Genomic DNA, 16050 nt, shown 5'->3' on the forward strand with positions numbered 1-16050 from the left:
TTGTGTCCAACTACAAGTTTACTCAAAAAACAAAAGACAAATGGTACAACAAGAAGATTAACAACTAGCAAAGCTTTTGTGACACATTGAAATGCTTCCCAGTGTGCAGTTGCTCCTTACTGAAGACTGGACTGAGTCAGTAAGAAGCCTTCAGCTCTCGAGTCCCTTCAATCTCTTTGGCCTTGCTTGTCAGACAGCCTTCTCAGGATTACGTCATCAGTTCCCACTTTCTGATACAACTGCATCTGATCAATAAAGGTGATTTATCATTCAATAAGTTATTGCAACAATGAAATACAGGTGCTTAGACATAGCAACCTTTCCAGTTCTCCTTTATTTTGGATCTATTAATACATGTATTATTTTTTAAATAGCAAAGATGGTTCAACCAAGGGTTAATTTTTTAGGGTTTTCTGGGAATAGAGAAGGGACAAAGAGCCAGCTATTACCCTTTCTTTTCAATGTTACAGTGAAAAGACAATGGACTTTGCTATGAAGTTACATTTTTTCTATTTATTATTTTGTAACTATCTCTCCAAAACCAGCATTCTTCAAATTTAAGTATTCAGATGAGGTATTTTTCATTACAGTTTAATTTATTTTATTGAAGTTTAATTTTAATAATTTCAATTCATCTTATTTTTCTCATTAACATATTATAAATATTGTAACCCCCCAAAAGAATATGAGATGTTATTAATTTCTTCTTTGCCTTATCAGAAGTTTAACTCTGAGCTGACTTACATGTACAAATCTACCCAAAGTATCAAACTGCAGTTTAATATTTTCCCACAGCAGCTTCCACTTGCTCTCATAGGCACTGTTCCCTGAGATCTAATGTGGCACTACAAAGGACTTGAACATCAAAACATGTAAACATGGACAAGATGGGTGAAATCAACATTAATGAAATCTTTGTGCATTCAGAAATGATCAAACAGTAAAAAACATCTTATTCATCACTCTGTTATTACATTTTTTTCAAAAGGGAGCTTGTTTTACAGAACATTCCAAGTTGGTTCTTAAGTTACTACATATCGATGCACACTTATATGATTAAGGAGATATTATTTTGTACATAATGTTCACATTTTCAAAAATTTGTGCTCACTGTGCCCAATAATACGTGTTAGAAAATGAAAAGTGATAGAAGTTTCTGCCACTGCTATTAAGGACTTTAAACATGTTTGGGGTTATATACCAGTGGTGACTTTGGGCGTAAAAATTTTGTTATTGGAAAAGAAAACTCTTCTTGCTAAGATATTAGTCAAAAGAGAAATCATTTTATAAAGTTTATAAAATATACCCTTAAACAGGGGAAAAGCTGAAATGTTTTGTTTGCTACCTCACTTTTGTAGTCTTTTGGAAACTCCTTATTTATTTAAAAATGGTATTTACAGCATTATTTTATTTTCTTTTAGGTAACTACTGCAGTTTTAAAAAATAACCAGTAAAACAGAAGTCCTCCGTTATTAATAACAAGGAACTTCCCTAGGCAATAAATTTTAAAGTGGAATTAAGGGATATGTTGTCTATAGAAGAACTAGAGGCATTTAAAAATATGGGTAACAATTCTATTTCAGCACAAGTTCAAATCAGTAAAATATGGGTTTCCATTCACTAGAAGGTTATTTACAGTGTAAAACATATACCAAGAGATTAGTTACATTTATAAATAAATTACCAGATGATTTAATAGATTATTTGATATTTTCTCAATGACTGTCTTTATTAAAGACACAATTTTTAAAGTGAGTCATCTCCGAGATGAAAAAAATTTTTGGTCTGCCCCCCTGAGTGATACGGCTCAGTTGGTTGGGCGTTGTTCCACAATGCAAAAGATTGCCTGCTCAATTCCCGTCTGAGCAGATGCCTTGGGCTCAGTTCCCTGATTGGGGTGTGTACAGGAGGCAACTGATTCATGTTTCTCTCTCACATTGATGTCTCTCTCTCTCTCTCTCTCTTTATCTTTCCCTACCCCTCTCTCTAAAAATAAATGAAAAATAAAAATCTTTAAAAAAAATCTTTGGTTTGAGGATCATGATTAATTAACAGAAAACAAGTATCTTCTGAAAATGTGTACTGAGTTTTGTCATATCCCTCATTGACTTGCCATTGTATATAGAATAAATGTAAACTACTCTTTATGACCTAAAAATGTTTTTCATAATTGGCCTTGACTTCCTTTGCTACCTTATCTTTGACCATCCCATCCATTTCTTCTAATCCAGACTTAGTTTGCTTATTTGTTTTCCTTCCTCCCATCCCCACCCCAGTTTCTTTAATAGCAAACCTCTTTTCTCCTTTTAGTCTAGAACTTTTATATGTATGACCTAATTTACTTTTTGCAATACTAGCCCCTCTTTCTAATATATCCTTGTCCTCTGGCAATTTTTAAGTGGCTGGCTCTTTGTCTCCACTTTGCTTTCAGTTGAAATGTCACCACCTTCTTAGTTTTCAACTTTCTTTATTTCATGGCATGCATAAACTAATTACTAAAATTCTGTGACATGCCTGAAAAATATCATATACCAAATTGACAAAAAATAGGTATAATTTTGATTCATTTACACTGAATTGCTGTTGCTGTGTTGGCCATTGTCATTTTTTTTATTTGATACTCTTAAGAGAAAGGTCAGTGCCCCTGACTAAATAATCAGGTATTGTATGTTTTAAAAATTCTTGTGGCATACCAGTGTGCAGTGGAAAACTGGTTGAAAATTGGTGCTTTATATAATTGTGTTTTATTGTGTTATTGTCCATATTTAGACTGCAAGTTCTAAAGATAAAACTTTACACTATTTCTAGCTTATTCACAGTTGTATTTCCAGTACCTACAATGTAAAGCACATTCTAGGCACAAAACATATTTGTCAAATAAATTAATATTATGGAAGCATATTTCATAGGCAAAATCCATTATAAATGTGAAAGATAAGTATTAGAAAGCATTAATTACATACATAGTTCATATGCCTAAAATAAGCTAATTATACCTGACTGTATGTTTGATATATTTTACATGTTTGATATATTTTTCTTACATGTCATAGGAAAGTCATCTAAGTTTTTTTATTATATCCCATAATCCAAAGAGTTATAATCCAAACCAACATATATGTCACTATTTTATATGAACATATCTATTCAATACACCGATGAAATTATTTAAATTTTCTGCAGAGACTAATACATGACAAGAACATTAATGTATAGGCAACTTGGATAATAGTCAATATATTTATGCCTGCAGAGAATGCCTATGTGTTGCATAATTCAAAATAAAAATATTACCAAATTATAGTTACTACACTGAAATAAAATCATTAACTAGCAACGTATGTTAGGCAACAATTATTTTGAGTTGGAATATTTTGTTTTTGATTTGGAATTAGGGAAAGCCAGCATGAAAACCAGATTAAAGTCCTATTTTCTTCTCAATTTAAACTGTCTTCACTATCTACACCTTATTTTGCAAATTATATTTTGTATATTTAAAACAATTATGTATTTATAATTAGGATTTAATGATACTTGCTTTATTTTTTTACAGTTTTTCATTTAATTAGCTCCTAGAATGTTATTAGGAATTTAAATTTTCCTTGAAGCTATTAAATATTTTAAAATGTATTTTATACACACACACACACACACGCGCACGTATATTACTTTCTTTAAATATATCAACCTTCTAAAACCTACTGGATGAAATGAAAATATTTATATCATTTTCCCCTTTTTTTCATCTTAGATTCATTTATTTCCCAGGGACTTGGATTTTAAACAGTTATGTCCCACCCAGTCCATTTTCCCCCTGGAAGATTGATGATTGCACCCTCAGCACTATTTTCCTCACCTTGTCTTCAGAAGAGTCTTACCATCTGTGTGTTTTTTCCAGAATATTTCCTCCAGGTTGACATCTCAATTTAGAATTTAGTTATGTGATTGAGCTTCACCGTGAACCAGACTGTGATTGTGGTCATAAATTTATTTTCTCAGGAAGGCTGCCTCTCAAATGTTCATCAGTTAGCAAGTAAAGCTCATCAGTTCTAAGTCTTGCTTATTCACCCTGTAAATGGTATTCTAGAAAGATGAAATGACTTTATATATACATAATAGGCCATGTAAGCCTGTTTTGAAGTTTTAGAAATATTTACAAAATCTTCTTATTCTTTTATATTGCCTTACAAGAGATATAATTCCCTTTTCATTGTAAAATTACTTTCTTTGCTTTTTATTCTTCTATATTGCATTCTTTTTATTCTTCTGTACTTGAAAAATCAATTTTAAACCTTGTGAATATCAATGTGAAAAAACTAAAGTTCACTTTTTTCTTGAAACTGTATGTCCTTATTCAAGAAATTATTTTTTATTAATTTTTGAGAAAACTAAAAACATGTTAGGGAATGAATGACAATAGATAAATTAATGAAAACAAAATATATTTTAATACTTTAATCATAAAAGTCTAGTTTGACTGTAAAACTAGATACATTTATATTTAATCTAGTTCACTAGACTATAACATGCAAAGAACTTTTTGTTTATTATGAATTGTGGCAGGTGAAAAGCAGAAAAACAAGCTAAGACTGGAAAGAACCAATTTTGTACAGATATGGGTTAAAAATGTTGGGAATATTTCTTTAAATTAGATGTTTTAATATTACATGAAGAAGCAATACAGCCACAGTGCAAGAACACAAAGTACCCATAAAACAACATTTCCCAGGATTTTATAAATATTTTCTGAAGCTTAGAATTTTGTAATCTAAGGACAACAAAGTTTGAGGTATGACTGAATAATATAAAATTAACAGAAACAGCCAGGGGGATGTAAGGTACAGTATAGAAACAGAGCAGCCAAAGAATTTACATGCATGACCCATGGACATGTACAATGGTGTGGGGTATGCATTAGGGAGTGCAGGGTGTGTTGGGTGGAGAAGGGCAAAGGGGAAAATTGGGGCAACTGTAATAACAATCAATAAAATATAATTTTAAAAAACTAATAGGAAAATATGAGGAATCTTTATGTAGAAAGAATAACTGTGCTGGTAATACTTATGATACAGAAGGCCAAACTGCACAATCACATAAAAACATTTTTTTTAAGACCTTATTTATTTATTTTTAGAGAGGGAAGGGAGGGAGAGAGAGAGAGAAAGAGAAACATCAATGTGTGGTTCCTGGGGGTCATGGCCTGCAACCCAGGCATGTACCCTGACTGGGAATCGAACCTGCAACACTTTGGTTCGCAGCCCGTGCTCAATCCACTGAGCTACGCCAGCCAGGGTACATAAAAACATTTTTAAAATGAAAAGGAAGACACTGATACTGTATTTCACCTACATTGCAAATTTCTCTAGGGCCAGTCTTGATACCGATAATCAAGAATTAACTTTAATTATAAATTCTATCAGAGACACAGAAAAGGATTACTAGTCTTCATATAATGTAGTTAACTGGGTCACCTACTCACCATCATTGTGTAGGTCAATGAAAACAATGCAGTAGTCATCCCATAGGTCCCCTGGTCTGCTATGAGTGTTCAGGAAAACCTAGTATTACATTCTGGAAAAGAGAGGTGAAACTTCTACAGGAGAATTTTTTTTCTCTGGGTCAGGAGTTGTGGGAGCCACTGTTAATCTGAAACAGCCTTTTGTCATGGATCAGAGGCCAGCAAAGGACCAGGGCCAAGCTTTGGATACACAAGAGTTTCTGCTCCAAGAGTTAGGAGGACAATTGCTATAGTGAACACTGGGATATGGTCTATAGCATTGTAATCGCTGAAGCTGTCAATCTGGCACTGTCACAACCTGGTATCAGGGGGAGAAAGCCCTTCCAACCTTTCCTGGCCTTGCAAGACCCAGTGCCCGCCAGTTTTGTTCCTTTCCTGCTTTGGTCTGGCAGTTGCAATGGAACACAAGTCTCTAAAGTACTTCCTGTCTCTATGGAAACTGGCAAGCAGCACTAGACTGATGGCTGTGCTCCATAATGGCTGGGGAGAGGGGCGGCACAGAAGGTGGATACCAGGTGTTGTACTCTATAAAGCAAGCCGAATCTGAAAAGGATAAGGTAAAATCAGAGAAAAATAAAGTATATGTGGTAGCCTAGGAAAACAGAATGCTTAGTTTTTCAGACAAAATTAAAAGCTAGAATGAAGTAATGAGAACAATGACTAGAGAATTCGAACTATTGGAAACAACAGAAGGACATTCCATAAGTGGAAACACTTTGTACTTAGTTATCAGTCTTAATTTTTCCTCTAATTTCCCTTCTCACATGATAGAGCATTCATCATACTTCTCTTAAGAATTATAAGCTTGCATTAATGATATTTGTGCTTTTCAGTCCAATAGGCTTTAGTATGCAATGTGTGTTTTAGTCCACATAACCACTGAGCCACAACTTTCATATTGGAAGGTTATTTGTTAAGAATGCCTTCAGTAATTTAGTGGAAGTAATAGCATGCTGTGTATGCATTTAGATATACTTTTAGACTCTAATTTAAGCAACAAGAATATCTTGAACTTTCTAAGACGCAGGCTGTTTGTATAAACACCCCAATGTAGTTGAGAGAGAGAGGCACAAAGCTGAGAATAGTTGAGGGAAAGATCTAAAGAATAGTAGGCTGCATTTGCATTTCATTTAAAAACAAGTTACCTATTTGAAGAAATTTCGGGAATTTCTTATTGAGGTTGGTATTTAAGAATCTTTATTTTGTATACACTGATCTATTTGGTATCTTTACTTTTCATATGTAAAATATGAGAATTATAATACAAGTATTTTGCAATTAAAGTGGGGTTCTTGAGAGAACATAAAAATATCTTAAAACAAATCAAAACATTATGTATGTCATTTCATTCTGGTGCCAATAGCTGTTGAATTAAATTGTTTTGTAGATGATATTGACAGTTTTTCACTAGATATAAATATAATCGAAAAGGAACAGTCAAAATACATGGAATTATTTATCTCATAAGAAATTTGCACTTTCTTATTGAAAGAACAGTATCTTAAATTCTCTTCACATCTTCTTTTATTTGTTCTTCTTCACTGTTTTTTAATCTGATTCTTTCTTTGAGGAAGTTTTGCTCATTTTCAGAAAGAAAAATAATGAGGGTCCTCAGTTCATGTTAAATAGCCCACAAAATTTGATCATTTATCCTGAAAAAATCACTGACTATAACACACTCCCTCTCAGATGTGCAAAGGCTCAAACTCTGCCTGTCTGTCTAGATATATCTCAGGTGATTATTGCTCTCAGTAAGTAAGCACTCATGCACAGTGTGCACTGATCCATTGTTATAGCCCAAATTTAATCTTTAGCACAGGAAGAGAAATGGAAAAAACCATTGCCTTTACTCATCATCCATTCAGGAGATAGCAAGGCTTGAATGATGCTGTTTTTGGAAGCAGAGCCATGCATTGAGATCAGTGTTTAAACATACATCTTTGCCTGTCTGCTCTCTTTCAACAACACAGCTGGCTTCAAAGATCTCTCATCAGTGCTTTGCTTATTGCTTCTTTATGCTGATGGCACATCACAGCCTGTCAGCAAGGTTCAGGTGGCTATAATTTAGAATTGGATTCTTTATGTCATATGTGACAGTGTGCTGGGTTCTTGGTGGTCAGACAGTAAAGGTGTGTGTGAAACATGAGGGGAGGACAACCCTTAACCTAGGTCAGTAGGACTCAAGAATCAGTTCACTTGATTCTGTACTTGGTAATTCCTAATCTAGACAAGGAAAGGTTTGGACTATTTTTTCCTTAAGTATATGACAGATGGAAGCATTGAAAGAACAATAGCAGCTGCTCAGTCTTCTATTTAAAAACAGGATCTGGAAAGTATCTTTTTGGAATATGACTAATTGTTCTTCACTAAATTGTCTTTCATAACAATAAGTTAGCAAATTATTTTCATATAAGTACACTAAAACCAACCTAAGTGGGTTTTAACCACTTATGTTAGTTAGTGGCAGCATAAGAAAAACAAGTAGCGAAGGATCACTGTCCACATCAAAAAAAGAAGGAGATCTCATCTGAAATATGTGTTATTGAAAGAACAATGGTGGGGAAAGAGGACTACTGGAAAATTATTTGAGGAAAAGGCAAAAAATAAAATTGAAGAAGACACTCAAAATATGAAGAAAAAGGACTTCAAAACCAGAACATACCTGAATTAGAAAGATCAGTTGGTTTTCAGAAAAACAACAACAACAAAAGAATACCTTATTTATACTAAAAGTGCAAGCAACAGCCCCAACAAGAGCCATCAAGGGTGGGTTTCATAGTGGTGCACTGCAAATGTTTACCTACTGGCTCTGTGGGAGAAAAAAATAGAAAAACTCTTGCTAGCATTGTTTGCCAGTTTTCATGGTGAAAATAATCCCACTGTGGTCAATTTCCAGCTACCAACATATCTCGCTGAGTATGAAGTGAGATGATTGCAGTTATCTCTCACAAACTGAAGTGGGTGAGCCAGCCGTAGACATCACTGCTTTTACTTAAGTTGAAGCTATTTATTAAAAAGAGATGCAAATGGTCCAATTGCATCTTTGAAATGTTTGACAGCAAACTACATACTTCTTTATAATAATTATTTAGTCAGCATTTTCACTTTATTTCCAAAGCAGCTCTGTGGTTAAACACCTGAGACCTGAAGACAGGGCGCAAAGCCTGCCCCTGCATTTTCTAGTGCTGTGACTGTGAACACATTATTTAAGGTCTTTTTGCATCTGTTCCCTCCTTTTCAAGGTACAGATTATGGCATTTTGGTCATGAAAATTATTTCCTTGCTAAAGGGGATGTACTTGGAATTAGCATACTGTGAATGTTCAGTTAGGATTAACTATGTTTTCATGTGTTTACTGCTGTTTTAGTGATGATTGAGGGATAACATGCCATAGGAAGGATAAACAAAAAAAAAAAAAAAAGAAAGAAAGAAAGAAAGAGAGAGAGAAATCCAAACCTCTAGTGAACTTTCATGAGTTTATTTGAGCCAAACTGAGGATATATGCCACATGCCAGGGAGCAATATATCAAATGCTCAATTCTGCAGCTTCTTTTATGCATTTGGATCCAAGGAGGGGACAGAGGAAAATTACAGGAGGGTGGGAGAAAGCAAGGGAGATCGGATTACAGGGTAGTTAACAGGATTCTGTGCAATTTTGAGAGTTAATACCCCTATTGAGGCGTGTTATTTCTCATATTTCTAAGGTGTGTGGTCATCTGCATGCACAAAAATAATAGATAGGGCTGATTTAATATCTTTAATAAAGAAGTTATAGGCCTGAGGCAGGACTACCCACCATGACCTGCCCAGTTAGGAATTTATGATCAGATCATCCTGTGAGATTACTTTCTACAGAACCCTTTTTTTTCCATCCACAGATGCTATTAAATGAATGTTGATGCAAGGGAAATTGCACCATGAAGAGAAAGTAAAATAGTTTTAGTCACAGAGATCTATTTTCTTCAAAGGACTTCAGTAGTGTTTATTATATTTAATAGTCAAGAAAAGCTATTATCTTTTATGTTTTTTCCACTGTAGAGCAGAGATTTGGCACAGTCTGTCTTTTCCTGTCCCATTTTGGGAGCTGGCAGTACTTAAGTTTGTCTGTGCTAGATCACTGCCTGTTACATCTTCTTATGAACTTTCATGATTTTCAAGTACAACATAAAAAATTCTCTTAGGATATTACAACTAAAAGGCATTTATGATTTGTCAATATAAAATACATCCAAACATGTGAGAATTTTTATGAGTTTATTTGAACCAAACTCATGACATTTGGTGGGAAGCAAAATCTCAAGGAATTGAGAAAATGGTCAGGAAATGACAATTTTACCATTTACTTGATACATCAGAATCAAAGAGAATGCCATAAGGGCGTTACATGAAATCCATTGGTGATAGACTAGGGAAGTGGGAGAAAGCAAATGGAGGAAATCTCTTAGATTGTATTAAAAAATGAATCGAGACATACATTCTCTTTTTTTTTTTTTGAGTAAGCAGGTATAGGATAGTTAACAGTTAGCAATTAACATAATAATAATAACAATGAGGGGATCTGTAGTCTCTGTTCTTAATGAGGTGTTTGTTGGGTGGTGCTTTGAGGGGTCCAGCGAAAAAGAAATTAGCTTGATATTACAAAGGTATGTTATCAGGTAAGTAATCTTAGGTACAAAAAGACAACAGGCTCAGTTAAGGTGAAGATCAAATTTTGTTCAGGAAAAATACTGCCCTGGGATATGACCAGCACAGCCTTGAACTGCTTTTAGTAGAAAGTTTTATTTTAGACCATCCTTTGTGGTTGTTTCAGATCTCTGAGTTTGTAAGGCCTCCTCTGAGCTTGTTGGGTGTAGTATGTAGCCTCTTTTTCATCCACAGATTTAATTTTTCCATATTATTTTTTGTGAGAATTAGTTTCTCCTGCTCCTCTCTTTTGACCATGAACAAATACAGCAGTCATTCTACTAGCAGAGGCTCCTCTAGAAGTGCCAACTGTTCTAAGAAGATGCTTTCATTTTGAACAATGAGTACCCACTGAGAAATCTAATTCACAATGTAAATGAAAATGGAGACAACTGTACTTGAACAGCAATTTAAAAAAAAAGAAAAAATATATTCAATTAAAAAAAAAAGAATGTTAAGCAACATAGCTGATTTAAAGATAAATAAGGTATCTTTGTTACCTGACCCTTAATTAGTTTAAAAACAAGTACGAGAGACTGATATTTATGCAAATAATAAAAGGAAATAAACTCAAAGAGGACAGGAGGAACATGCTGAAAATAGGTTAAATGGGAAAATAGACAACTTGGACAATTCTCACCTGAAAATTCTGTTCCCTTTAAATCTCATCATGACCTGTTTGTTAACAATGACTCTTCAGAAACCTAGGATGGTGGTGTGCTCAGCCAGAGGGAGGGTCACTTTAAAATAAGGCCTCAATGATATGAACAATGCATTTTAGAAATCCTTGTAGATGGTAAACAGGGCTGTGCCTAATCTGCCTTCTCCCTGGCCTTCATACTCTCTCCTGAAGTTTTAAATTATTTTGCAGATATTTCAGCAGATATTTCTTCCTCTATACATCTTTCAGATGTTGACTCATACAAGGCAAGACATGTAGCAGATCCCCCAAGATATCTGTTTGATGAAAGTATTGAGGATGAATCCTCAATGTGGCAGCCTACTAGTTTTGCTAACTGAGAAAGCCACTGTATTTTTAGGACTCTCAGACTCACCAGACCATAAGATGCACCTAGGTTTTAGAGGAGGAAAATAGGAAAAAAAATTTGTAGCAAAAAATGTGGTAAAATATTTAATAACATAACATAATATTTAACCAATGTAAATGTAAACTACATTTACTAGCCAGGTAAGCTACATTGAAACTATAAGACACACCCCCTTTTCCTCCCAAATAGGCGGGTGTGTCTTATAGTTTGAAAAATATGGTAGTAATTTCTTTGGACTCTCTGAGGTTGAATTAAATGCTGACATTGATTGAGCCATGAGGAGTTAAAAGCAAAAAGGATCAGCTAACTTGATGCTTTTTCCAGATTATATGCAGAACTAAAAGGCAATTCAAATCTTTGAGAAGCTTGTTGACTGCCTACAACACTTGCTTTTGAATTAATTTGGTAAATCACATATCCTAAGGATATTTAGGATTTGTAGATTCTAAACATGAGTTTGCTCTGTATCGGGAAAAACTGAATTATTTGACCAAAAGGACGTTAGGCTTCAGGTCCCAGGGTACCGAAGGTGTAATACTTTAAAGTCGGAATTTACATGGGGAGAAATTGGAGGAAAGCTGTCTAATCTCCTAACATAAAGGACAAAGTACAGGTGTCCTGGTGTATGTAGAGAACCTGGCTTGTAGATGGCCCCAAGAAATATTTCTTTCTTCTATGGGCCATAGGGAAAGACTGAAATAATTATCAAAGGTAAGTTCTGAATAGAATAGGATATTTAAGGCCAATAATGACATCCTTTCCTATTTGATTTTAATGTTATAACTGAAATTTATGTGGGCATAGTTCAGCTAGGTATGTAATTTAAAGTTTCATTGTTAAAGAGCTTACTCATTTATACTTTTCAATGTTGTCTAATTCACTTTTAAACAAATAGTGATAAAGTTGGCTATGACTCAGAAGCCTTTGTGAAAAACTAAGAATAAAACACTGAACTTTCAGAACAAACTTTGAACAGTTCATTGAATTCCATGGAAAAATCACTTTGCCTCCCCATTTCAATTTACCCATCTGTGAGATGAGAAGGATAATATTTTCTTGTGGTGATGTTTTAAAATTATTTTGCAAATGTAGTAGATGAAATGGAGACAAGTGTCACTGCTTACCCCCACCCCTACTTTTTTAAAGAAACAGACAGTATTATTTATGTACTAGTTGATAGTCAAATTGTCATCTGGGATGAACTGTGTTTATTTATTATCAGTTGTGTGCTTTTTATTGCTTAAAGAATCCTCCTTTCCCCTAGATTGTTTTATTTAAGCATTAGGTCAATACCTAGGAACTCAAGTAAAGTATCTTAAAATTATTCTGAGCTTCATGTTTATGAGCTGCCAATCCTGTGTCCATGGTAATTATTTCTTCTTTCTGTTTTAGCTCAGGTTTTCTCTGATGTAGTTTTTTGCTTCACCTCACTTCACAAAATTGATAGTTGTCCATGTTTCCCTGCTAGAGGTCACCTCTGAGCCGAAGGCAAAACACATCCCAGTCTGGCTCCTATTGACTTTCAAGTCAACTATCAAAGAATTTCCTCCAGACATCTGCTAACCTCAATTTAAAAACTCCACCCTAAAGATTATAGGGAGATATCCTGGGGAGTTGCCAGAATGACTCTAAGAGGTTGGCATCGAGGAGACAAAGCTACTGATACCAGATTTTTATATTTGATAGGTTTAATTATATAAAGTGGTCCTGAACCTCTGTGCTCATGTCATTTAGGTCTGGAAAGAAAATTTCTCCTTTAGGCTCTTCTGCCTCTTATGGTGCCAATCAACAGGCTTCTTGGTAATAAGATTCTTTATGCCAGTATCTCCAGCATAACCTCAAGTGGTGCTTGTAGTAATGATAGAATCACTACAAAACTAAAGAAAAAAGAAGGAAATATATTTCATAGGTGTGATTAAGTCATCATAATGTTCTTGCATATGTAAATTATTCTGGACTTAATGAACTACCTTGCTCACATAAGAGTATTTTAACCTGGCTGTAGAAAGTACATTTTTTTATCCATGTTGATAATTGTTACCAGACTTGGCAGAGTTCATCGTGCTAAGATGAAATTTATGTATTATGTTTTGTTTCCATGTGCATGAATTTTGTTTTAATTATCAGAAGTGCTGTTATTAAATAAAGTTAGTATATTCATTACTTTAATAAATAACTATACTTAGGAAGATGGAAAACTTAATTTCTAATGATATGCAAATTGACAAGGGTCATTTAAAACTTTTTTCTTGGTTATGAAAGAAATATGTACTCAAAACATAAACACTTCAGAAAAGAACAAAGATTATCTCTGTTTCCTAAGTTAGAGTAATCATTTTAAGATTTTGATGGATATGCTACAAGGTGAACAGTTTGAAAACTATTTATAGTGTTTTCTATCACAGATTTGTACTTCTAAAAACAGCTACACAAACAATAAACCTTGATGGAATAGAATTTTCAAAACATTTCCTTTATCATAAATTGAATCAAAAGTCCTAATATCCATATTTTATAGATTTTATTCAAAATTATAAAAGCTACCAGGGAAGCATTTAATGTGTTCCCTCTGCTGCTTTAAAGAGTTCAATTCATCCAAAATTATTCCAGTGCCTTATTAACAAAGATGACCATGTATATAATTATTGCAAGGCCAAGAGAAATTAATAATAGTAATGTTACTATTAAAATATAAATATTTTTGTGTGTCTAGAAAGAAAAGAAGGATTTCTAAAAAATGTAAAGGGCTATAATGGGGTCCTAATTTTATGTTAAGACTGTTGTCCTCTAATTAAGGATTTTTAATTATTTTTCTGTCTTTTTGTAATACATAGTTTTGTTGTTTGGTTCATTTAAGTTTTATTTGTAATGAGCAGTTAAATACAGTATAGCTCTTGGGAAGTTAACCATTTCTTTAACTTTCATTTAATCAACATGTTTTTAAATCCCCTCTTAGGCAGCCAAGGGCAGTTTCCACTCACACAGAATGTAACCGTTGTTGAAGGAGGAACTGCAATTTTGACCTGCAGGGTTGATCAAAATGATAACACCTCCCTCCAGTGGTCAAATCCAGCTCAACAGACTCTCTACTTTGATGACAAGAAAGGTGAATACATTTTCTTTTAAATGTTTTAATCATATTCTAAAATATCCTAATTATAATGAATTTATTTTTCTGAGATGATTCAAATTATTCCTTTTGATTACTAAACTGCTTCTGCTTGTGTTTAAACATGTTAAATATTAAATACTTTAGTTTGCAAGTCATAAACACTAAAGATAACCTATGTCAACTTTTTAATAAAATAAACAGTTCTAATTCTGTTTCAAAAATAGCTTTATACCTTCTCTAAACAATCACCTTCTTTCCAGATACCATATTATTTTGTTCTTATAGCTGCATTGCGTGCAGATTGAATATTTTTTCTCACTTACGGTATTGTGATGTTATTTCTATTACCATTGCCTTAATATATTTAGAAGATGCTATGTGATTTTGGAAAGTTTTATTATTTATTCTCATGAATTGTGTTTGAAAGTAAGAATTATAGAAGTAATTTTCATAATAAGTTTATGTAATTCCATGTTTCCAAAATAAATTAAATAAGAAGCTTATTTACATCAAATTGAGTTGGACTTTATCAGTTAAATGGGCTTTCAATTAGATGAAAGATTTTGATTAAACATTTTTAGAGAAGTAAAAAAAGTATATTGTATAATTCAGACAAATAACTAAAAATGTATTCTGAGTTTCTAAGTATTCACTCATTATTATAAACCTTGGGTGGAAAATGAGTTCATGAACTCTAATGAAAATATGGGATTGTTTATTTAAACTTAAAATATATAGGATATTAATATTTATTTATACTCTATTCAGTATGATCTTTTACCTGAATTTCTTTTGACTCTATATAGATAAGATAATTTGCAATCAGCTTCATTTAAATAAAGTATATTCATATTAATCCAGTAAATGTACGCTTTCTACCTAAAATATGAGTTTACTATATTGTCTGCATTGCTACAATTTTTCTTCTTTAATGTAAGGGACTCCTTTATATTCTCTTACATGTTCCTGTAAATTTTTTGTCCTCCTAGGTACACATAAAGATTTACATTCAAATAATTTTTGTAGTGATCATTAATTTTCCTTTAGGTTTAAGATGAATCTGTGGCTTTCTTTAAACTTTAATATATAGTAAGTAGATGAAAAATCAAATTCATTGATTTGACAAATATTATATTTTGCGGGCTCTTTTGTACAAGGCAGAGTTAGAATAGACAGATAGATAATCCCCGCTCATATAGGGCATGCAGACTAGTAGGGGAGACAGACAATAATCAAACAACATGTGAACAACATATTTTAGAGTATATTGGTAAGTGACAAGTGTTCTCTGTCCCTTAATAGATAGACAGGCACATATGTCTCTATATAGAAAGATAAATGATAGATATCTACAGAGAGAGATAGAGATAGAAACTGAGTTTAAGAAATTAGCTCAAGTGACTGTGGAGGCTGGCAAGTCTGAAACTTTCAAGGCAAGCCAGCAAACTGGAGACTCAGCAAAGAGTTGATATTTCCACCCCAGTCTTAAGGCAGTCTGGAGGCAAAATCCCTTCTTTAAAGGACCTCAATCATTTTTCTTAAATCCTTCAGCTGATTGAATGAGGCTGTCATGTAATACAAGTAATGTGTTTTACTCAAGGTCTAATGATTCAAACGTAAATCTTACCCAAAATACCTTCACAGCAACACCCAGGATGGTGTTTGATCAAGGATCTAAGTACCATGGG

The 16050-nt window shown here is 33.5% G+C and overlaps 1 protein-coding gene across 2 annotated transcripts in view; it reads left to right on the top strand.

Annotated features, from left to right (window-relative positions):
• Positions 1-16050, top strand: part of CADM2 (cell adhesion molecule 2) — a 1086998-nt gene that overhangs the window by 810750 nt on the left and 260198 nt on the right. For both annotated transcript variants that reach the window (XM_045851253.1, XM_045851254.1), the window contains exon 3: positions 14207-14356. In XM_045851253.1, the coding sequence (XP_045707209.1) occupies positions 14207-14356 (150 nt within the window). The remainder of the gene's footprint in view (positions 1-14206; positions 14357-16050) is intronic.

The sequence above is a fragment of the Phyllostomus hastatus genome, unplaced genomic scaffold, assembly GCF_019186645.2.
Source record: "Phyllostomus hastatus isolate PE091 unplaced genomic scaffold, TTU_PhHast_1.1 phas_contig_86, whole genome shotgun sequence".
In the NCBI taxonomy this organism is placed as follows: domain Eukaryota; kingdom Metazoa; phylum Chordata; class Mammalia; order Chiroptera; family Phyllostomidae; genus Phyllostomus; species Phyllostomus hastatus.